The sequence below is a fragment of the Anabrus simplex genome, chromosome 6 (assembly GCF_040414725.1).
Source record: "Anabrus simplex isolate iqAnaSimp1 chromosome 6, ASM4041472v1, whole genome shotgun sequence".
Lineage (NCBI taxonomy): Eukaryota > Metazoa > Arthropoda > Insecta > Orthoptera > Tettigoniidae > Anabrus > Anabrus simplex.
The window spans coordinates 313,614,757-313,638,959 of NC_090270.1; the positions used below are offsets into that span (position 1 = coordinate 313,614,757).

The 24,203-nt window shown below is 38.4% G+C and overlaps 1 protein-coding gene across 1 annotated transcript in view; it reads right to left on the reverse strand.

The window, feature by feature from the left end:
- The window catches only part of LOC136876001 (uncharacterized), a 262,339-nt gene that overhangs the window by 101,962 nt on the left and 136,174 nt on the right, over positions 1–24,203 (reverse strand). The window contains exon 10 of the mRNA XM_068228298.1: positions 20,107–20,243. Coding sequence (XP_068084399.1) covers positions 20,107–20,243 — 137 coding nt within the window. The remainder of the gene's footprint in view (positions 1–20,106; positions 20,244–24,203) is intronic.

A 24,203-nucleotide genomic window follows, 5' to 3' on the forward strand; every position in this document is an offset into this window, starting at 1 on the left:
CAAAACGTCGCTCCAGTGAAGTACTCAAAGAACCCACTAAAAGGTGAACATTTGCAGTCTGCCCAGATGATGACATTCGGTACAACGGGTATGAACACTGGCCGGGATACTCTGGTAAAGGTAGATGCAAATTTTGCCCAGGTTGATTCACTTAAGTAGTATGTGCAAAATGTAATGTAAACTTGTGCCTAACTGCAGCAATGGCAAACTACCTCACACCTCGTCTTGCCTAGTACGCCTCATTTTGGTGCTGTCATTGGTTTTTGTGGTTTTCTTATAGCTGCATAGCCCTTGGTGGTGCTGTCTGAGGATCCAACCAACCTCTGGGCTGATGACCTAACAGGCAGCAAAAAATTGCTTTACCCTGTTCCATACGAAGTAGGGCTTACTTGTGTAGGCCTACTGTATTTGTTACTGGAATGATGGTTGTTGTAAAGGAATGTTGTTAAAATAATGTGACGTTTCTCCCATCATTCAGTGTTCTAAAACATGTTATTATAATATTTTAATGCTTCTTGTACTGTGTAATATCATACTTATGATATTGTAATGTTTCTAGTATTGTGTAATGTCTTAATAAAGTAGAGTAGAATATTTAAAATTTCAGTTTATTTTGTCTTCGAATTACCACTGAGCCCCAATGTAGCTCTGAAGCAACATGTTCAAAAATCCAAGTCTAGGAAGGAATTTTTTTGAAAATGGCAAAAATCCATTTGAATGTGACCTAATAGTATAGAACAGTACAAATACAAAATTTATTAAAATTATTTTTACTCTTGGGGTTCAAAGGGTTAATACAGGTATTTTTCACAGACTGATTTGTTTATTTGGCCCTGAAAAGAGCACCTGATCAAACTGATGACCTCTGTGGGCGATAAAGAGCTGCGTGCAATGTTATAAGGACTGCCTGGCCCATTGCAACATCTCTGGCAAAACAGATCGGCATGCCTCGGTGATGAGCTGTCTAAGGTGACAAGGACTGGCTGGCTCCCATGCATATACCAGTTGTTTTACATGGTCACAAAGAAAAAAATCCTGTGGCATAAGATCAGGCAACCTGGTGGGCCAGGGGACAGGTCGTCCCCTTCCTATCCATTTATCAGGATATGTCGCAAATAGATGGTTCCGGACGACCACCACTGTGTGCGGTGGAGCTCCGTCATGTTGAAACCGCATCCCGCAGAAGTCAAGGAGTGGCATATGTTCCAAAAATGATGGTAGTTCATTTTGGAGAAACTGCAGATAGTGGTGGCTGGTCAGATGGCCCTCAAAGAAATGGGGACTGACGAGGCGATCACCCATGATTTCCGCATCATACATTCATGCCTCACTGTACCTGAAAAGCTGTCTGTCGCACCCAATGCGGATTATCCACACTCCAGTAATGCATATTATGGCAATTAACAGTTCCATTGTTGTGGAATCGTGCTTTGTTCGTAAATAAGAGGCGCTAGAAAAGCAGGATAAGTGTCCACATGCTGTACAATCCATTGACAGAATGCCACCCGGGGGTCAAAATCATGACCATGGAGCTCCTGGAGTAAATGCAGATGGTACGGGTGAAACTGGTGGGTATGAAATACAAATTCTTATAATTTTGTTAATTACCACCTATTCAATACAATAAAAACAAATAAAAAATTAAAAAAACTTTTGAGATCTGGCTAATTGTTCAATTGTTCAATTAGCCAGATCTCAAAAGTTTTTAAAAAATAATTTTAAATGACCATGGAGCTCCTGGAGTAAGTGCAGATGGTACAAGTGAAACCGGTGGGTATGCTATACAAATTCTTATAATTTTGTTAATTACCACCTATTCAATACAATAAAAACAAATAAAAAATAAAAAACCTTTTGAAATCTGGCTAATTGTTTAATTGTTTAATTAGCCAGATCTCAAAAGTTTTATAAAAATAATTTTAAAGGATGTTCACCAGATGAGTTTTGTCAATAAAATGTTAGACTTAGATAGATTTTAGACAAATATGTTTTAACTTAAAGACATAATTTTATTGTTATATGACTTGTAAAATATTATAAGATTTGTCAATCAGGTTTATAGGCATAATCTTAATCCAAAAGAATTGTTTCATGATCTTATATAACCTTAAGTAAATAATAATTGGCTGATGATGCTCACGAAAAAGGAGCAAAACATGTACCATATCAACATCTTAATAAATATGTAAGTTTATATTACGTTTTTATTGTATTGAATAGGTGGTAATTAACAAAATTATAAGAATTTGTATCACAAGTAGATCTTCAATACGGACAAATAAAATGAAATTTATAACCTGCAGGGTATGCAATAACCGCATAAAATATGCTTGGCTGATGTTCGTCTCCTGTGCAATGGCCCGTGTGCTAGTATGAGGGTTACGCAAGATAACGCCAAACACGACCTCTTCATTGTCAGCAGACGTCACAGGATGATCTCGAACAGGCAGGGATGCAGTATCCCGCAAGCGTCTTTCCACACCGAAATGTCATGCCCGTCGGTTGTTGTTTATTCGCATAGCGTTCTTGGTACAGGCATTGTACCCAGTATGCATTCCGCCTAGCTTCTCCACAGATAAGTAACATATCCACATACTTGATGCCGGAATGGATCTCGAGGCAGTGAATAAACTTTGTGTTGTGAATTGCTTTGAATGAGGGGAGTTCGCGCAGCTACATACTTACCTGTCATCGCATGTTGTTATCGTTCCAATAGGGCATACTTTGTCCTACCTGTGGTCTACGAAGTTTGAAACATGTACGACGTAGCTAACTGGCCACAGAGCATCATCTCCTCATCCTCGTCCGACCCAGCACCATACCCAATGCAACGATACATACGGTCTTTTACAAGGTCAAATAAACAAATCAGATCTTTGAAGCTATGAAGTATGCAACCTTACCACATCCCAGGCAACTGGCTGTTAAAAAAAATTCTTATGAGGGATTTGAACCTCCTACCTCGAGCATTGTCCACTATTACATATCTTCCCGCCCGCTTGCCATGTGAGCTACTGCAGCAGTTGACCTACGGCGCCCACTTCCCAGCCTATACAGTACCATGCTCCTGGTCTGTGTGTCCACCTCCTGTTTTATTAAAGTACATGTTCTGCGTATCTGTACTTGTTTTACGAGTTCATTCGAGGTACCCATAATGAATTAATAGTGGCATTCACGATTCCCGCTGTCTCCTAGCCCATAAACACGCATCTTGTTACATTACCCCGGTTTAGGGAGAGGGACAAAATATGTCTTTCAGAATTGTAGTAAATGTGAAGGGATGCATAAAACTGGAATGCAAGGGGCTGGTGGACCACCCAGTATATGTATTATTAAACAGCATGAATGTACAAGAATGTAATGCCTATTTGATGGTATTTTCAATAAGATCAGCAAGTTCTAAATACTGCATCTCACTTCAAGAATGTGACATCGTAATAATGTAGTACAGTTAAATCCAACATTTTTTAACACTATATAAGGCTAAAATTCTTATGATACCTTAATACAAGTGCCATTAATATCAAAGAAATTGATGGTAATTGTAATCTACAAACATTTCATTTAAGATGAATGTTCACAGCCAGGTAATAAAAAAAACAAATGACAATTTATATTAATTTTTTTTTAATTAGTACTTTATTTCTTTGAAATTTTCTGAAATTCCAAGTCACTGCAAGCAAGAATGAATTTCCTACAAACCATTTGTAACAAATGTACATGTATAGGAAACGATGAAGAGCAGTGAGTTACCACGTAAGCATGTGCGGATAGTGTACATAAAAGAAAGTCAGGGGTCCTAAATTATTGGCTGCAACCTTCGCCAGTGGAAGATAGGAAGAAAATAGTACTTAATTCAGCATCACTTCTTGTTTCCCAAATCTGAATATGGAACCTTTCACATCATATTTAGGTAATGTGAATAAGTGATGCACTACACTGATTTCTTGATGATTATTGTTATTGTTATCTAGGAATAACATGTATTCTCTCTCTCAAGATACAATAAGTAATGCAAGTGCACGTAATCTGCTTGTTGAAGATTGTAGCATGTATTAAAAGGCCTGGACTAAGACAAGCTCTATGATTTCTTGTAACAAATTATCACGCATTGTTTGTGCAACAAAACTATATTTATAATTGGCAGAAATTTTTTGCTACTAAAGTATACTACAAAATCCTCCTTATCAGAATCACCTCACAATATCCAGGTACTCTTTCTCTCCACGAACTCCCCATCTGCCACTATGCCTTAGTCATTGTCTCTTGTTGTTCTTAACTATACAGGCATATCAAAAAATAGCTGGAAGAGTCAATGAATATGATTACTTAGAATCAATGCAATTGATTTCTTCAATCTCCAGGTATTTATCCTATTTATCCTTCCTTGGCTTGCCATAGTTATGCTGGTTTTGTTTACTGAGAGATCTCTGTTCTGTGTATTATTGTATTATTCTTTTATTTATTTATTTATTTATTTGCTGCAGACTTTTTTCAGTGTCCTTCCTTTTTCTTCATGTCTGTTTATTATGTTATCGCTACTACGTTGAGCGAAAGGTAGCAGTGATCCAATTGTTTTGTGTGTGTGATGAGTTTGTTTGTGGGTTTTGATTGGAGACCTTTTATTTCTCTTCGGCTTCGACGTCTAGCTTGAGCTTATGTTCTGTAATGTGGTTTAACGCTGATGCTGTGCAATTCATGTTCGCCTTGATGTGCGATATGAATGCATGTCATGTGGCGTGTAAGTAATTTTGGTTATGGTGTCGACTGGCCAGCGTATTGGTAGGCGAGCTAGGTACCAACTGATGAGCCCACCCTAGCACACGAGGGCGGAACGCTGGCAACCAAGAATGAGTTAGCTGGAAAATTTATAATGTCCAATAACGGACCATTTATATTGGTATTATAAATTTACTCATTCAGGACAAATATTTCAGATGCCCTATGGGAATCAACATCTATATCATCGGGTGAGCCAGAGTCGACAAACTTGACCATGGAAAATTCTAAGTTCCCATGGAGGGAATTAGATATTTTTCACCAATAGAGCATGTCAAAAACAGATCAGATGTAAGGCTTTTCAGGCGTTTGCTCTATTAACCAGCGTTTTGTCTTAGGTCTGACACTAGACTCATCAGAGTGGGATGTGTCAGAGCCTATCCACAGACGCTGGGGTGACCATACAGGTCCTTAATTGGTCTGTATTGACTCGTAATAATAACAATGTACAACGGGTGATTGTTTGGTCTGCCCTGTCAATATATTATTAGTATCTGAATAATTTATACATACATGTTTCGGGAACCTTAACACCCTTCGTCAGCGTATTTACATCAAAATCTACCTTATCCAAGTCTCAAGATACAACATCTCATCACATTAACATTAAGCATTTTCCTGTTTAACCTCAACACTAGTCACTACATGTTCACTTTGCTGCTTTTTGTATAATATACAAAATAATATATAATAATAACAATAACAATAATAATAATAATAATAATAATAATAATAATAATTGTACCGGGCGGTACACCTCTACACCGTTTATTTAAAAGTTGCGCCAGTTGAAACTCCTCTTCTGGAGGAAGGTTGAACTTTATCTACTCTATTAATTCTCTACTTTCTCAGAAGATGTCACCACGTGGAAAATTTTGAGTTTTTGAACTGTGTCACTTTTGATGTGTTTTTGTTTCGCTTGAAGTAAGAAGTGTGAACTTTCTCTTCTAGAGGACACTACTGAAGATCAACAATAGCGCACCCTAGTGCGGAGTCAAAGAACTATTTTGTTGGAGAAAATTTTATTTCAAAAGTTTGTTTCTTGTTAAATTTCTTTCTGTTATTGTTTAAGTTGGCTGTATACCCCTCTTTTTCCCCTTGTTTTAGATTTATCCAATCCCGAATTTCTTTTAGTAATTTCTGACCAATCTGGTGTATCTTCCCCCAACTTGTATCTGTTGCGGGGTCCTATCCAATAAAAACATTGTGGGCGGGTGTTTTCATTCCCCTAACGCCTAGAAACTTCCGCGAGAGTATATAAACTGCTGATTTTAGGGTCTCCGGGCCACTTCTGTTCCATCTTTCAGTGTATTAAGTACATAGCAGGAGGCGGGAAGCGCCTCTTTCCTCGGCGGCGGTCAACAATAAGGTAATGGCCGATTAATAAATTTTTTTCTTTTCTTGCTCAGCAGTTTAACTTTCGGGGCGGGTTCTAAGCGTTCAACCATGTAACCTTTTCCTAAAATGTAAAAACAACTGGTATCTATTCTATTTTAAAACAACATATCGGGATAGAGAGTGCTTAACCCTCTCGAGCTCCCACTCACATCGTCTTGAGGTGAACTTATTCTCTCAACCAATTCTTCCGTAATGTAATGTAAATTGCTATTAAGTCACCTCTGTAGTATGGGATTAGCCCTTGTAATAACGGCCTAGTGCCAAAGTAGGTTTTAAAATCAAAGTGTATTAGGAGTGCAAGTTCGCCTCCTCTCAAATTGTTTTAGAGGTCATTCAATTAACCTGCTTTTCATTTAATAGACCTCAGTAGATTGGGTATTTTACCCCTGTGTTTATGTCCGTTGAGGACAACTTGAAGGTGGAGTTTGGTGTGGCCTAGGAGAGGCTTAAATTAAAGAGTGTGTGGCTCTTTTGGAAACGGAGTGTTGTATGCCTCGAGGAGGCTTTACTGTGTAATTTGGAGCAAGTGCTCCAGGGTTTGATTGGGGTCTTCGGCCCCTTTGTTAAAATTTGTATATCGGAAAGTTGGGCTAGTTGCTCAAAAATTGTGAACTCAGGGCTCGAAGCCCAAACTCTGTAATCCCTGTAATTGTACATTTCAAATTGTGTTTCGGCTACTAAGTACCTGTTCTTTGTTATTACTTAATATTGAAAAGGAAATATAACCTTGTTAACTTTTACATTAACTTTGATTCCGTAGTTTGAGACCCATTCACGCCCGCACCTTCTTACACCTCTACCTACCACCAAAACTCGGTAACAAGTGGTAGCAGAGCGTGGTTGAATGGGTCTCAATTTAGCCCCTTTTGACGGCTAAACATTGTTTGTTCCGAACTCTAACCATTTTCTCAGTTGCTGGAATTTTTTGATTTTTTTCAAGTTGTTCTGTCATCATGCCCGGCCCTCGCGATGTTCTCCTTCTTAACTATTTGCGCAAGGAGGAGTTGATCTATGAATTGACTATTAGAAATGTACAATCTGGAGGCACGGTTGCAGTAGACACTAACAAGCTTAGAGAGTCCCTTGATTTGCCCATTTCCATCCCCAATTTGGGAGAGAAAGAAATTGACGACTCTCTTTCCACGATCACGGAGAATATTACTGGGCTAGCTTCTGTAGTTAGTTTTTTTGATGAAAATGATCCGTCTCCAAATCAAATTAAGCGTGTGCAAGGCAGGCTATATCATTTTTCGAATAGGGTTAACGATCTGTTGTCTCTAAAACTGAATGACGTTCAGAGGAAGGAAGCTAGTACGCTCCTGGAAAATATTTCCGAGTTATCTAGTAAGGTCACTCAATTGTTAACTGGGGAAGTTCCTCCCAAATCTGATCAACCCACTATAGTGAATCCAGGTAGTGAGGAAGCGCCTCCCAAGGGAGAAGTTAATAGGATAACCGTTGCTGCTCAAACTATCCCTGCCCCATTGGACAACGAATCTGAACGTCGTGCATCATTAAGTAACATCCGTTCTGAATTGACTTCCTTGCCATTGAAACCTTTACCTACTATGTCACCCGGATTTAGTAGCTTGCCTCATCCATTGGCAATGTTGCTCAGAGGTATATCCAAGTTTTCTGTTAATACCACCAGTGACGTAATTTCATTTTTAAGATTTCTAGTGGAATTTCAGGATCATGCCCTGGTTTTTTCTCTGTCTCCATGTCAAATCTTGCAAATTATCTATCCGTATGCTATTGGTATTCTCTCCGACAAAATAGTAAGAGCCATAGCTGAACAGTCATCTATTGAAGATTTTCATGCACACTTGCTTGCAAACTTTATTCCCGCCCGCGCGAGGTCATCTCTGATTCAAAAGTACTATTATCGAGTACAGAGGTTGGATGAAAACTTGGCTGATTTCATACAAGACATTAAGTTTTATACCAGGGTGTTTGCTCTTCACTTCCCTGAGGATCAAATTGTACAAGCTATTGTGGAAGGCATTTCACCATCTTATAGGTCATACTTGTGTTTTGCGGCGTGCCCGCAAACTTTCTCTGAACTTGAAGCGTTGGCCGTCTCAGCGGAAGGAGTTAGATACGCCGATTCTTTGCGTGTAGCGAAAGAACCCCCGCCTTCCTTTAGTAACACTCGGCCTCCACCTCGCCGACCAGTCACGCCCCATAAATGTTATGCTTGCGGGTCGCCTGACCATCTTCGCAATAAATGTCCATTAGTCAAAAGTAGTAGGGCAAATAATGGAGCGGGTTCAGCACAAGGCTGTTTTAAATGTGGGGCCTTCTCACATATCGCCAAGAATTGCCCAAACTCAAATAGCACCCCCTCCTGCTCAACTTCTGGTGCAAATTCCACCTATGCCAATAATAAAAAGTGACTAGTGGCTTCGGCTGAGTCGACTAATCAATCTTCCCGAGACTCAGCCCCTAGTAAACAGATTGTAAATGCAGAGAACGATCAGCCTTCAAGTTCATCTTTTGAATGCCCTAAAGAATGTCTTAGGATTGCGGCGGATACCCCCGCACCTGTTCCTTTTCTTAAGATTGAGGTAAATAACGAGCCTATAACAGCTCTCTTAGATTCAGGTAGTGTTTGTTCGATTATTGCGGCTGAATGGTATTCTAAATTGAAAACGGTTTGTAAACTTCCTGACTATGTCTCTTCTCCTGTTCAATACGTTTCGGCTAATTCATCTCCATTAGAAATTCTAGGTTCCTTACTGGTCAAAATTCGTGTTTTTAAGTTTACATGGAAAGTTAAATTGTTTGTGGCCAAGCAATTGTCTTGCCCCATTATATTGGGAGCTGACTTTATTTCTCACACTGGTCTTGTGCTCGATCTGCAGTCTAGGTCGTGCACATTCAAATTTGCTTCTAGTTGTAAAATTCCACTATTAAAGTGTAATTCTGTGTCATGTGCTTCTATTTCGCCTACCCAGGATGAGATGTTGTTAGACCTTAGACATCTACCTGAGGAGCAGGCTGATAGTATTCGCAAACTGTGTCAGTCGTTTCCCGAGGTGTTCTCTGATACTCTTGGTGTCACTGACCTTATTGAATACAAAATTGAGGTTACGGATTCGATTCCTGTCCGTTTTCCACCGTATAGGCTATCTCCACCTAAAATGAAGGCTCTGAAGGAAATCATCGATCAGATGTTGAAGGACGGTATTATTAGGCCCTCTAAGTCAGCGTATTCTTCGCCTATTTTTCTAGTACCGAAACCCCAAGGAGGCTTCAGGCCTGTCATTGATTACAGGGCTCTCAATCGGAAGGTGGTGTTACAATCTGTGCCCCTTCCCGACCTTCATTCTTGTTTTTCATGGTTTCGTAAGGCCAAGTTCTTCACCATCTTGGACTTAAATCAGGCCTATAATCAAATTCCCCTTGCCGAAGAGTCTAAACACCTTACAGCGTTTGCCACGGACTGGAATTTATACGAATACAACCGCGTGCCTTTCGGGCTCCCCACGGGGGCAGCTGTGCTCACTAGGCTACTAGATAGGGTCTTCTCCGACATCAAATTCGAGTACTTATATCACTACTTAGATGATGTCGTAGTATTTTCAGAGACTTTTGAAGAACATCTAGATCATCTGCGAGAAGTTCTCGATCGCCTTCGTAAGGCTGGGTTAACTGTTAAGTTGTCCAAGGTTGCCTTTGCTAAGCCCTCTATGTCATTCCTAGGGCATATTGTGTCACCCGATGGTGTAGCAGTCGATCATTCTAGAACACAGGCCATCCGTGATTTTAAACCTCCCAAGGACATTAAAGGTATCGCCAGGTTCATTGGTATGGTGAATTTCTTCAGAAAGTTCATTCCTAACTTTGCTAATAGAGCGGAGCCCTTAAACCTTCTTCGTAGGAAAGGCATCAAATTCGAGTGGGGACCTTCTCAACAAGCCGCTTTTGAAGACCTTAAATTAGCTCTTTGTAATGCCCCTGTACTTGCTATGCCTGATTTCTCGAAGAAATTCATCGTCCAAACCGACGCGTCGTCGTCAGCAGTAGCTGCAGTCCTTCTTCAAGAGACTGAACTAGGGAGGCGACCCATCGCCTATGCGTCTAGGACATTGTCGGCTCAAGAAGCCAAGTATTCCATCTATGAGCTCGAAGGTTTGGCAGTCTTATTTGCCTTAGAAAAGTTCCGTCTCTATCTGGAACACGTTAAATTCGACCTGGAGACAGATAATCAAGCCTTAAGCTGGGTCTTAGGTAGGCCGCGTCGTACTGGTCGTATAGCCCGCTGGGCTATTCGTATTTCCGCCTTCCAGTTTGATGTTAGACATATCAGAGGTACCGAAAATGTTGTTGCTGATGGACTCAGCCGTATGTTTCATAACGACGTAGAGACCCACGAACCGGTCGACAGTTCATCACCTTCCGAGTCCATACTATCTGGTGTTAATGCCATCTTAACAGATGCTCCCATGCTTTTTAGGGATATTGAGAAATACCAACTTGAAGATCCGACGCTGGCTCCGATAATGGAAACCCTTTCTTCTGGGGAACATGCTGTCCCTTATGTTCTGAGGAATGGTGTTCTATGTTGCCCTTCGAGGCATGATAAGTTGATGAAAGTTGTTGTTCCAGCGGTTCTTGTACCTATGATCTTCAAATACTATCATGAGACCCCATTGGGGGGGCATCTTGGAATCTTTAAGACTCGTGAAAAGATTCGTGAAATGTTCATATGGAAAGGTATGGACGGTGAAATTCGGGAACTTGTAAAAGCTTGTAAATCTTGTTTGATCAGTAAACCCACCATGTCCACTAAAGTAGGCCTTTTGTCTTCTCATCAAGCGTCGCGCCCCATGGAACGCCTGTATATTGATTATGTAGGACCCTTCCCCCAGTCGAAGGGAAATGCCAACAAATTCATCTTTGTATGTGTAGATGGTTTTACCAGATTTTCTTGGTTATTTCCGACTAAGCTGGCTACCGCTCAGTCCACCATTACCTGTCTAAATTCTATTTTTGCTTCTTTTGGTCCGTGCCAATATATTGTATCTGATAATGCTAAGGCGTTCACATCAAATCTTTTTCGTAAATTCTGTTTTGACTTGTCCATCTCTCATGTAACCACTTCTGCTTATTACCCTCAACCATCTCTGGCTGAACGGGTTAATCGTAATCTCAGGTCCGCACTTATCGCCTATCATCATGAAGATCCTTCCAGGTGGGACACGTCCCTGCATTGGTTAGCTTTTGCTTTGAATTCGGCGGTTCATGAATCTCACAAGTTCACTCCAGCTTCTTTAATGTTCAAGTTTGTTCCCAACTCGCCGCTCTCTAACCTCTGGTCCCTGAATGACATTCTACCCGAGATAATAGATCCGGACAACATTAAAGATCTTTGGAAGAAGGCTAAAGCCAATCTTAAAGTGTCTCATGAAAAGGTTAGGGAAAGGTATGATCGTGGACGGAGACCAACCCCTTTGAAGGTAGGTGACCAGGTTATGGTCAAAAATTTTGTTCCCGCGGGCAAGCTTGCCCCCAGATTTCATGGGCCTTGTATCATTCTCGATTTTCTTACGCCGGTTACCTTATTGCTAAGTAATCCAGCCACCGAGAGGATATTTAGAGTTCACCTGTCCCAGGTGAAACCGGTGTAATTTCTGTGTTAACTTGCTTCATATCATTTTGAAAGGATATGAAGGTTATATTTTTTTTTTTGAGTTTCACTTTTAAGGCATTCTGCCCCTTCTGTAATATTTTGGTTTTAGATGTAAGCCTTGTGTAAAATCTGCCCCGACCCGTTAAACTGCCATCCTGTTCTTGCCACGGCCATTACCACGCTCCCGTCTCCTGCACCACCTTACACTGTGGCTTCATAATAGTAAATGCCATGGATATCTACACGCCGCTGGCCCCTCAACCTCTCCACAAGCCTGTACCCTCAAAGAAGATGATAGTCCAACACAATTCTGCCGCCTAGCTTTAATGTTTCAGCGCCCCCGCAGCCGCGCAGCGAGGACGACATGTGCACGGCGAGCCGGAACTCTCCTCCCGGCCAAGGCTGATGTGCGGCGCACGACCTGCTACTGGCCCGCAGCCTGTATATGTTCACCGCGGGCGCGGCGTGCTTCAACACCTCTGCTCCCCTCATAGTGCGGGCGAGCGGTATCTCAGGGTACTTGAGGGGTCCGAGCGGCCTCCTTTTGGACGCAAGCTGCAACGGCCGGTCCGGCCATCCAACTTCATCAACATCAACTACATGGACAGTTACTATAAGAGATAACTACATTTGGGAATTCAACAGCAATATTTGGTGGACCGTGCAAAAAATTTTTCTTCACTTCTAAGTATTAAAAGTTTATCTTCAGAAATTCAAATTCTACAACTTAAAGACTTTCGTTCACCTGCAACAACAACATTTTGAAACTGAATTAAGAAATCTTGTAAATGCTTCTGCTATCTATCTTCGTATCAACATCATTACTTGGACTTTGTTTCAAACTGATTTCATGTGTCACCCCTGGAGGAACTTTTGGGGGGGGAGGTCTGTACCGGGCGGTACACCTCTACACCGTTTATTTAAAAGTTGCGCCAGTTGAAACTCCTCTTCTGGAGGAAGGTTGAACTTTATCTACTCTATTAATTCTCTACTTTCTCAGAAGATGTCACCACGTGGAAAATTTTGAGTTTTTGAACTGTGTCACTTTTGATGTGTTTTTGTTTCGCTTGAAGTAAGAAGTGTGAACTTTCTCTTCTAGAGGACACTACTGAAGATCAACAATAGCGCACCCTAGTGCGGAGTCAAAGAACTATTTTGTTGGAGAAAATTTTATTTCAAAAGTTTGTTTCTTGTTAAATTTCTTTCTGTTATTGTTTAAGTTGGCTGTATACCCCTCTTTTTCCCCTTGTTTTAGATTTATCCAATCCCGAATTTCTTTTAGTAATTTCTGACCAATCTGGTGTATCTTCTCCCAACTTGTATCTGTTGCGGGGTCCTATCCAATAAAAACATTGTGGGCGGGTGTTTTCATTCCCCTAACGCCTAGAAACTTCCGCGAGAGTATATAAACTGCTGATTTTAGGGTCTCCGGGCCACTTCTGTTCCATCTTTCAGTGTATTAAGTACATAGCAGGAGGCGGGAAGCGCCTCTTTCCTCGGCGGCGGTCAACAATAAGGTAATGGCCGATTAATAAATTTTTTTCTTTTCTTGCTCAGCAGTTTAACTTTCGGGGCGGGTTCTAAGCGTTCAACCATGTAACCTTTTCCTAAAATGTAAAAACAACTGGTATCTATTCTATTTTAAAACGACATATCGGGATAGAGAGTGCTTAACCCTCTCGAGCTCCCACTCACATCGTCTTGAGGTGAACTTATTCTCTCAACCAATTCTTCCGTAATGTAATGTAAATTGCTATTAAGTCACCTCTGTAGTATGGGATTAGCCCTTGTAATAACGGCCTAGTGCCAAAGTAGGTTTTAAAATCAAAGTGTATTAGGAGTGCAAGTTCGCCTCCTCTCAAATTGTTTTAGAGGTCATTCAATTAACCTGCTTTTCATTTAATAGACCTCAGTAGATTGGGTATTTTACCCCTGTGTTTATGTCCGTTGAGGACAACTTGAAGGTGGAGTTTGGTGTGGCCTAGGAGAGGCTTAAATTAAAGAGTGTGTGGCTCTTTTGGAAACGGAGTGTTGTATGCCTCGAGGAGGCTTTACTGTGTAATTTGGAGCAAGTGCTCCAGGGTTTGATTGGGGTCTTCGGCCCCTTTGTTAAAATTTGTATATCGGAAAGTTGGGCTAGTTGCTCAAAAATTGTGAACTCAGGGCTCGAAGCCCAAACTCTGTAATCCCTGTAATTGTACATTTCAAATTGTGTTTCGGCTACTAAGTACCTGTTCTTTGTTATTACTTAATATTGAAAAGGAAATATAACCTTGTTAACTTTTACATTAACTTTGATTCCGTAGTTTGAGACCCATTCACGCCCGCACCTTCTTACACCTCTACCTACCACCAAAACTCGGTAACAATAATAATAATCATAAAAATAATATATATAATATACAAAAAACAGCAAAGTGTACACATAGTGACTAGTGTTGAGGTTAAACAGGAAAATGCTTAATGTTAATGTGATGAAATGTTATATCTTGAGACTTGGATAAGGTAGATTTTGATGTAAATACGCTGACAAAGGGAGTTAAGGCTCACGAAACATGTACAAATAAATTATTCAAATATTAATAATATATTGACAGGGCGGACCAAACAATCACCCATTGTACATTATTACTGGGTGAGCCAGGCCTATTTGCAGCGACCCAGATATCTGATCTGTGCTCTCAGATCAAGCTCGTGAGTCATTGACTGATTCTTGTCATACTGTTACGATTCTTATCCTAACATGTCTTGATATTATATTATTTATTCATTCTGCCTTGCATATTTGGTCTCAGAGTGAGAGAGTGTGTATGTGTGTGTGTGTGTGTGTGGGGGGGGGGGGGGTAGTATGGTTATCCAACTTGTGTTATTTTTCAGTATCTTATGGATATTTACTTTTATCATTACTCTTATTATATCTCGCTATTGTGTCCGGCTTGCTCAGCTGATTTACATGTTTATTTCGGGATTTTACTCTCATTTTGCTTGTTTCATATGACTCATGTTTATTTGTTTCCAAAACTATGGCAACTCTTTTTTAACCTCCTTGTTACATATTTGTTTTCTTTTCTGCCAGCATTGCTTCACTGGCATTTTTGATTTCTGGGGATACAGTCTCTATGGAGATTGTTGGGAGCCATGTTTCTTTTTTTAAGAAAAGCCTTGACTTCATCTTGGAATTTACTTTACAAAAAACAATATGTATATGAGTTTCCACCTTATCAATACAAATTTATTTTACATTAAGCAAGTAAATATAGTCAAGACTAGTTTCGACCCCTAGGGGGTCATCCTCAGTTGACAAGCGTTAAAAATGTATTGTTTACAAAAACATCACATGTAGTGGTAAAAGCTTAAATTAATTTGAACCGATCATTAATGTTGGTATGTCTGGTACATGATTGACTAGTGTGCATCATCCATGAAGACACATATTATTTTTTATGCTACTACCATTCAATTTTTTTTAGGTTATACAATGTGGAATATACATGCATTTATGCAACTCAACAGTGGCAAGTTTAACAATGTACATTTAAAGTTGGTTCATAAATTACACATTGGCTATTGATTAGGACATTGGTTTGAACACTTTTGACTAGAATATCAATGTAACACCTTACTGGCATATATCTTAGATGCTAAAATCAGTTTGTAAAGCCTGTTACTCTTGATTGAGTCTTAGTATAAAGTTAAAATTTTAAATGAAAACTATTTGCTTAGTATAGGCATTAAATAATGCTGTTAAAATGGACGTAGTGGTAAAAGCTTGAATTGATTTGAACCGATCATTAATGTTGGTATGTCTGGTACATGATTGACTAGTGTGCATAATCCATGAAGACACATATTATTTTACATGCTACCACCATCCAATTTTTAGGTTATACAATGTGGAATATACACACATTTGTGCAACTCAATAGTGGCAAGTTTAACAATGTACATTTAAAGTTGGTTCACAAATTACACAAATTGGCTATTGATTAGGACATTGGTTTGAACACTTTTGACTAGAATATCAATGCAACACCTTACTGGCATATATCTAAGATGCTAAAATCAGTTTGTAAAGCCTGTTACTCTTGATTGAGTCTTAGTATAAGGTTAAAATTTTAAATGAAAACTATTTGCTTAGCATAGGCATTAAATAATGCTGTCAAAATGGACATCTAGCTAAAACAGTGGTATATGTATGCCATATATGCCTGGTTAAAAACACATTACATTAATGTTATTGATATGTGGTGCAACATGTACATTGTTTTGGAACAAATGGGGTTGGCGAATTTTTCATAACAATCTTAGATATAGTGTTCTAATAAAATGGGTCCGTAAAAATATTTATATGTACAAAACAGTTAGCATTTTAATAATCCGCTGTAGATCGGGTAATGCTTAGATATATATCTGGAGATATATTAGGCAGCTACTAATGTTGGAGTTATTAGAAATATTAATGGAGCATGTTTTCCATCCGTATGTCGTGATGTTTCTGGCTGGTGACATTTGTCAGAATGTGTTGAAATTATGCGTCTTGATGCACGCTGATTTTGTCGTGGAAGCGTATATGTTGTAAAAACAAGGTACAGTATGTAAGGTGTTGGAACCGTGCGTTCTTTGTAGCTGCCTGTTGGGATCCCTGCCTAATATATCTCCAGATATATATCTAAGCATTACCCGATCTACAGCGGATTATTAAAATGCTAACTGTTTTGTACATATAAATATTTTTACGGACCCATTTTATTAGAACACTATATCTAAGATTGTTATGAAAAATTCGTCAACCCCATTTGTTCCAAAACAATGTACATGTTGCACCACATATCAATAACATTAATGTAATGTGTTTTTAACCAGGCATATATGGCATACATATACCACTGTTTTAGCTAGATGTCCATTTTGACAGCATTATTTAATGCCTATGCTAAGCAAATAGTTTTCATTTAAAATTTTAACCTTATACTAAGACTCAATCAAGAGTAACAGGCTTTACAAACTGATTTTAGCATCTTAGATATATGCCAGTAAGGTGTTGCATTGATATTCTAGTCAAAAGTGTTCAAACCAATGTCCTAATCAATAGCCAATTTGTGTAATTTGTGAACCAACTTTAAATGTACATTGTTAAACTTGCCACTATTGAGTTGCACAAATGTGTGTATATTCCACATTGTATAACCTAAAAATTGGATGGTGGTAGCATGTAAAATAATATGTGTCTTCATGGATTATGCACACTAGTCAATCATGTACCAGACATACCAACATTAATGATCGGTTCAAATCAATTCAAGCTTTTACCACTACGTCCATTTTAACAGCATTATTTAATGCCTATACTAAGCAAATAGTTTTCATTTAAAATTTTAACTTTATACTAAGACTCAATCAAGAGTAACAGGCTTTACAAACTGATTTTAGCATCTAAGATATATGCCAGTAAGGTGTTACATTGATATTCTAGTCAAAAGTGTTCAAACCAATGTCCTAATCAATAGCCAATGTGTAATTTATGAACCAACTTTAAATGTACATTGTTAAACTTGCCACTGTTGAGTTGCATAAATGCATGTATATTCCACATTGTATAACCTAAAAAAAATTGAATGGTAGTAGCATAAAAAATAATATGTGTCTTCATGGATGATGCACACTAGTCAATCATGTACCAGACATACCAACATTAATGATCGGTTCAAATTAATTTAAGCTTTTACCACTACATGTGATGTTTTTGTAAACAATACATTTTTAACGCTTGTCAACTGAGGATGACCCCCTAGGGGTCGAAACTAGTCTTGACTATATTTACTTGCTTAATGTAAAATAAATTTGTATTGATAAGGTGGAAACTCATATACATATTGTTTTTTGTAAAGTAATATCTATCAATACGGAAATGAAACTTATAAACAACATTCATCTTGGGAACCGTGATATTTTTCTTGTGTGAAAGCTGCTACTTTCACCTCTTTATGACATCTTGTCTCTAAGAAAGAAATACTTTGGATCACGTTTTAATTACCACTGTCTGGTAATGATTGAATATAACTGTATCAGTTTCCATGATACCTATGTTGTGACAGTGTAAAATTTCATGAGATCCAGTTTGATAAGTCAAACGACTCAATTGCGATTGATATATCTTCACAAACTATGTATGTGAGTATTCGACTCCCTGTGTTTTCCCATTTTGCTTGTTCTTTGCCCAAATCTTAATCTTTTCTTGCTAAGCTTATGTTAATAAACCTTAATCATTTTAACTGACCTCTGCCCTGTGTTATTGTCTCTCTGCTTTGGGGACATGCCTTTTACACTTTGTTTCTCTAGTCTTAACAGGCCTCGATTCAGCTCCTGGCAGTTTCTAGCCAGTTTTGACCGATCCAGAGTAAATAGGTAGGTAGGTAGGTAGGTAGGTAGGTAGGCAGGCAGGTAGATGGTGTACAGTAATGCCCAGGTAGGAGTAGATACAACTGGATATGAAGGGATTGTGGGGCCTTTCAGATATGGGACAAACAATATGGAAGGAGAATTTATATTTGAAGTGTGCTTGAGAAACAACTTACTGATAAAGAACATATGGTTCCCGAAGAAAGAAAGTCATAAAATAACATGGTATAGCTGGTAGTAGATTACATAATAAGTGACCTGAGGTGTGGAGAACGAGTGCAAGATGTGAAAGCTATTCCTAGCGAATGTCTTGATAGTGACTATAAGCTTCGTGGCTGATCTGATAGGAATACAAATGCTGAAGACAAAGGCTAGGAAGAGGATATCAAGGATTATTAAAGACTGGAAGCTAAAGGAAGAGGACTGTAAACAGAAATTTGAAAAAATGATCAAAAGCAGACTCCAGCTGCAGTGATGCGGAATGGAATAATTTTCAAACTAGTTTCATTAATAGTGCAGAATAAGTATGCGGAAGAACAAGTAGGAAAGTAATGAATAAAAGAATGTCCTGGTGGAATGACAGAGTGAACACGATTTGTTCTGGGTGATTTCCGAAAAAGGAGCAATGTTAAATTATTTTGGAATGCTTTGAGAAAAAAATTCCACCTTTACAATACTATAAATTGTTTATTCTATTAAGAATAACAATAAAGTTAATGGGACATGTTTTGTCTCCTATTTAGAGAGTCATTTTCAGCCACAGAAATGTGGAACAAAGCCAAAGTACAAATATATACATACATTTTAAAATTAAGTACAAAAAAAAATAATGTTAAAATGTTCTTTCTATGTAAGCATATCTTGATATGTACACAATTATCACTTCAGTCTTTGGTAATAGATTAGTCATAAGGACAAACAGTCGAATGTGCCACTATGGAGCACTATTAAATCTAAGGTAAACATGCATTTAAGATTCAAATTGATTTCATAACAGTGGAATGTTTTTTTCCATGATAGATTAAATCTTGAGGATAAATCATCAGAAAAGTTCCTGTGAAACAATGACATTTATGTAAGATGTTAAAAAAGCTCTGTCCTTGAGATTAAACACACATTGGATTGTTCCAAATGATATTATCAGAGTGCTTTTATAGTAGTTGAAGAACATTAAAATAGTAGTTCTAACACATATGCTAACAAGCTATAATTCAACATCCCAATGTTTTACAGTATCTAGTTTGCATTTGATACTACTAATCTCTATTTGAGGCTAACTATGGCACCATATACCTATCCCACTAAAAGTTTTTAATTAATGTGGGCAAAGTTACTGAATCCGTAATTTAACTGTGTGCCATACTTCTTGCAGAAGCACGAGAGGTGAGGCACATGCATATGAAAATTGAAATGTAAAAATTTTTTTTTAAAATATCAGGTGGAGCTTCCTCACTAAATTCCTGGTAAGTTCCAATCACAACAAAATTGGGAAAAAGGGCCAGGAAGAAAAAGTTCACAGTACTACAGTTATATTAAATGTAAACAAAGAATCTCTGATATCAAGAAAAACATCAAAGCAACAAAATAATTCAGAAGAGGAAAAACAAGAGGAGGAGGATTTATAAGACATGATTTATTAAATCTGACAGTTTCAAATTACAAAGTAAAATATGAAGAATGAAGTTCAATGTGCAAATTTATACTACTTTAATTAAATACTAAGTTAACTGATTTCATGTGATAATGGTATGATAAATTCCACTAAAATATAGCAATACATATTTAATCCTTCAAGACTTGTATTCAGGCCCACCGTGTACTGATTGCTAAGAACATATGGTTCCCATACATAGTTCAAAGCAAAAGCTCTTGACTTCCACTACAGAAATGTCTACTTGCTTGGCTGAAATAGACATGCATACTTTCCAGCATGCCACAGCTTTGGGAACCAAATAAGGAAAAGACTTACAGTATCAGAGCTAGTCACATTTGTCCAGGGACCACACATGGCACACTGACTGGAACAGCATAACTGTTGCAATAGAAACAAAACTGTGATCTACCATAATGTAGTTATTTGTTATTATGTAGGCCATTATAGAAAAATACAGCTCCAAATTACTTCATCAAACTGTTAAGGAGTATTATTTTCAACTGAAACTTCAACTGTGAGACAAGATTTCCAAAGAACCAGAGGATAAGAAAGGGAAAGGTATTAATTCTCTAAATAAAAGCCATGGCATTTCATGATCTTAAATTTGTCCCAGGCTAATTTTGAAAGAAATTAGTTGTGTGCAAAGAACGGGGGAAGAAAGCTAATACCTCAATTATTCCATCAATGAACTTTTATATAACCTTGCTACTGAAATCTTCAATAGTGACAATAGTGAAAGATTTCAAGTTACACTGTCAAGAACATCACATGGAAAACAGCTAGTAACTGACATTGAAATTGCATGCAACAACATAACCACACAACAAAAAGACAGGATAAGAAATGTAGCAACCAACGAAGCACTAAAAGTATTCAAACTAGAAAATTCAGCAAACCAACATCTCAAAACTCAAAAGCTCATTACTAAAAACCATTAAAAACAAAATAATAACAATAATCTATGTCCTAAAAGTGGAAAAGGGAACACAATGGTCCTAATGAAAAAGATGAATACATACAAAAATTAACTAATTCATTAGCAACAAAAGAATACACAAGATGAAATGTGACCCAACCAATAAATTTCAAAGCAAGATATACAAACGATTAAAAAAAAAAAAAAAAATCATCCTCACCAAACAGGAAAACTTATTATTACAAATAATCTCATTATCCCAACAATAAGAGCACTCCCCAAAGTACTTATCCATCTGTAATGGACTATGAGCAGCTTAGATGAGAACAGAAAAGTTTCTCAAAGTTACTAAGGTGACAATGGAGGACTGCTACAATCATAATTTTTCATTTGTTCATAACATTGCCAATTCAAAATCATTGACAAGTTTATGCAACATAATACCAGTACTAACTAATTCATTGGCAACTACAGAATACACGAAGATTAAACATGACCCAACCAATACATATCAAAGTGATATAATACAACTGATAAAAAAACAAAAAAAAAACAATCATCCTCACCAAAGAGGAAAAAGAAAAACTTACTACAAGGCGTAATCAAAAAATTTCCGTTTGAGGGCGTTTCTGCTGGGGTTATGCAACACAGTGCAACTCCAATGTGGGTACATAAGGAAGGACACATAGGCAAAAGGATTAGTGTGGCAGTCATGTCGTGCCAAGGTGTGTGCGTTAAATGCAGCCACGTGAACTATGGCGACGATATTACCAAATGCGTCCAAACAGGACCAACATGCTGTTATTCTGTTCTTGGTTGCCGTAGGACAAACACCGGTGGACATCCATCAGAGAATGAAGACTGAGTATGGGGCAGCATGTCTGTCGAAAACCACCATTGTGGAATGGTGCACCAAGTTCTGCGCAGATCGCATTTTGACACAAGACGCCAGTCGATCTGGGAGGCCAGTTTCATCCATTATGGGCCACAACAAGCTAACTAAAGTGGAAGACACTCAAGCACCCGCCCTATAGTTCTGATCTCTCCCTATGCGATTATCACGCCTTTGGTCCCCTCAAAAAGGCCTTGAAAGACAACGCTTCCTGTCAAACGAGGATGTGCAGCAGGCAGTTATGGACTTCTTCACGCAGCAAGACACTATGTTTCACACCACGGGGATCTTCAACCTGGTGCATTGGTGGGATGAGTGCCTCAATGCTCACGGGGATTTTGCCTGATTGGCATCCCAATTCAGGACTGTACGACCGTCGAACGGATCCTTTGTCATTGCCCCTTATATTACAAATCCCAAGATTTTTAAACTAAGAGCACTTCCCAAAGTGCCTATCCATCCATAACGGACAATTAGAAACTTAGATAAATACAAAAAAACTTTCTTGAAGTTACTAAGGTGACAGTGGAGGACTACTAAAATCATAATTTATCTCAGTTATTCATAACATCACCAATTCACAATCATCGACAAGCTTACACAACATAAACAATACTGTACATATATGTGCATGATTTAAAGTAATTTGATCAAATCTGACAACACTCTTGTTGAACAAAACACGCATTCTTTCTTTAATAGAGTGTGTAACGATCACTCACCTATTTTCGGCTACCGTCATCTGCAACTTCATCTATGTTCATATACTCGCCGATACTTCATCCATCTAACCGGCCTTGGACCTTCTCTGCTGACGCGCCGTGCATCCGTCCTGGTGAACTGCTGACTACACACTGAGTCTCCTCTGCGTTACGTCATCTGCTACGTCAGTGTCCGATATTTCTCGACGTTTTGTGTACTTTTTTCCGGAACTTTCTGCAGCGGTATAAAGGCTTCCCCCACATACTCGGTCTTCAGTCCAGCACTGATTCCGAGTGTGGTTGGAGGGTCGTCTGAGGACTTCCCAGTATTTGCTGGGAAGCTCCACTTCTTTTATTTGCTGCATTGGGTGAGCAACAGAGTATTTATTTTATAATTCTCCTCCTATGGATTTTGGAGTTATCTTCATTGCTGTGGCCGGTTTTCTTTTAAGTCTAATATGAGTGACACTTTTTTCTTAACAAATGAACATTGAGTAATATCCAATTTCAAGAGTTGGTGAGTGATTGAACTTGTGGCCTGGACGGTACAACTTATCACATAAAACTGTTCCTGCATTTGGCAATGTTTATACTCAGGCGACTCCCATTATTGTGATCCCCGTCCTTCGTCCTTCCCGTGCCTTTCTTCTCTCTTCGTTTACCCTTTTGGAAATTTGTGTCCATATTCTCCGAGGCTTATAGGTTACCACGTTCATTTGATTAGTCAAATATTATAACTTGTAAATGGTCTAGGGATTCTATCCTATGTACGTCATTCACGATGAGTGTTTTCTTTTGTGTGTGTCCGGTTACAAAAGTTTGAGTTGTAAAATTTAAAATTGATTTCCTTTGTAGAAACAATATACTGTTTTGATTAACTTTTTTTTTCTTCTTCTTATTACATCCACTAACCTCCAATTGGTCCCAGCTCTTTTCTCCTTGAACGTCTTGTCAAAGAATCTTAATCAACCTATACGTTGTTGCAATAAATCGTCACAAAATGGTAGCAGAGTAACCCACCCGATTTATTTACTGTTGTCTTTTTTTTCAATTTTTCTCTTTTTTTACTCTTTGTTACTGTGCTCTCTTTTTCAACATGGCAACTTTTTCCGATAATTTTCCATTAAACTCTTCTGATAATTCTTTATATTTACCCCCGATTTCCCGGTCTCTACCTAATCCACCTTATACGGATTTAATTACTTTTGATGACACTTCGTCCTCAGAACCTTCATCCACCATTTGTTCGTCTTCGCATTCTGACACTTCAGACTTATCTGATCAAGACCTAAAACCAAAACTTCCAAGTAACACTTATCATTTACATCCTGAATCTTCTAGGCCACTCACCTCATCGCCTATTTCCCCAAATCCACTCATTTCTACATTGAATTTAGAGATTATTAAACAGTCATTAACACAAGTGCCTCATTTAACTGATACAAATCCTCGAAATTTAACTATATGGCTATTTTTTGTCCGTAAATTTCTTAAAATTAACCTTGCCCCATTTTCCCAACTCATTAGTTTATTAACGTCTAAAACTACTGGACATTTAACGAATTTTTGGCTTGAAAATATGGCACATTTTCAGGATTGGGCTCAATTTCGCACATGTCTCCATAATTACTTTCTACCTTATGAGGTACGTCATACATTGAGTTTCGAATTTGTCCGCCGTCATCAACGTTCTGACGAACCTGTACACGATTATTTAGACTCACTTCTTACTTTTAGTGATGTTCTTAATATCGCTAATAATCCATCGGAATTAATTTCAATTGTTACATTTTATGCTGTACCTTCTTTCCGACAACTTCTTCAGATAC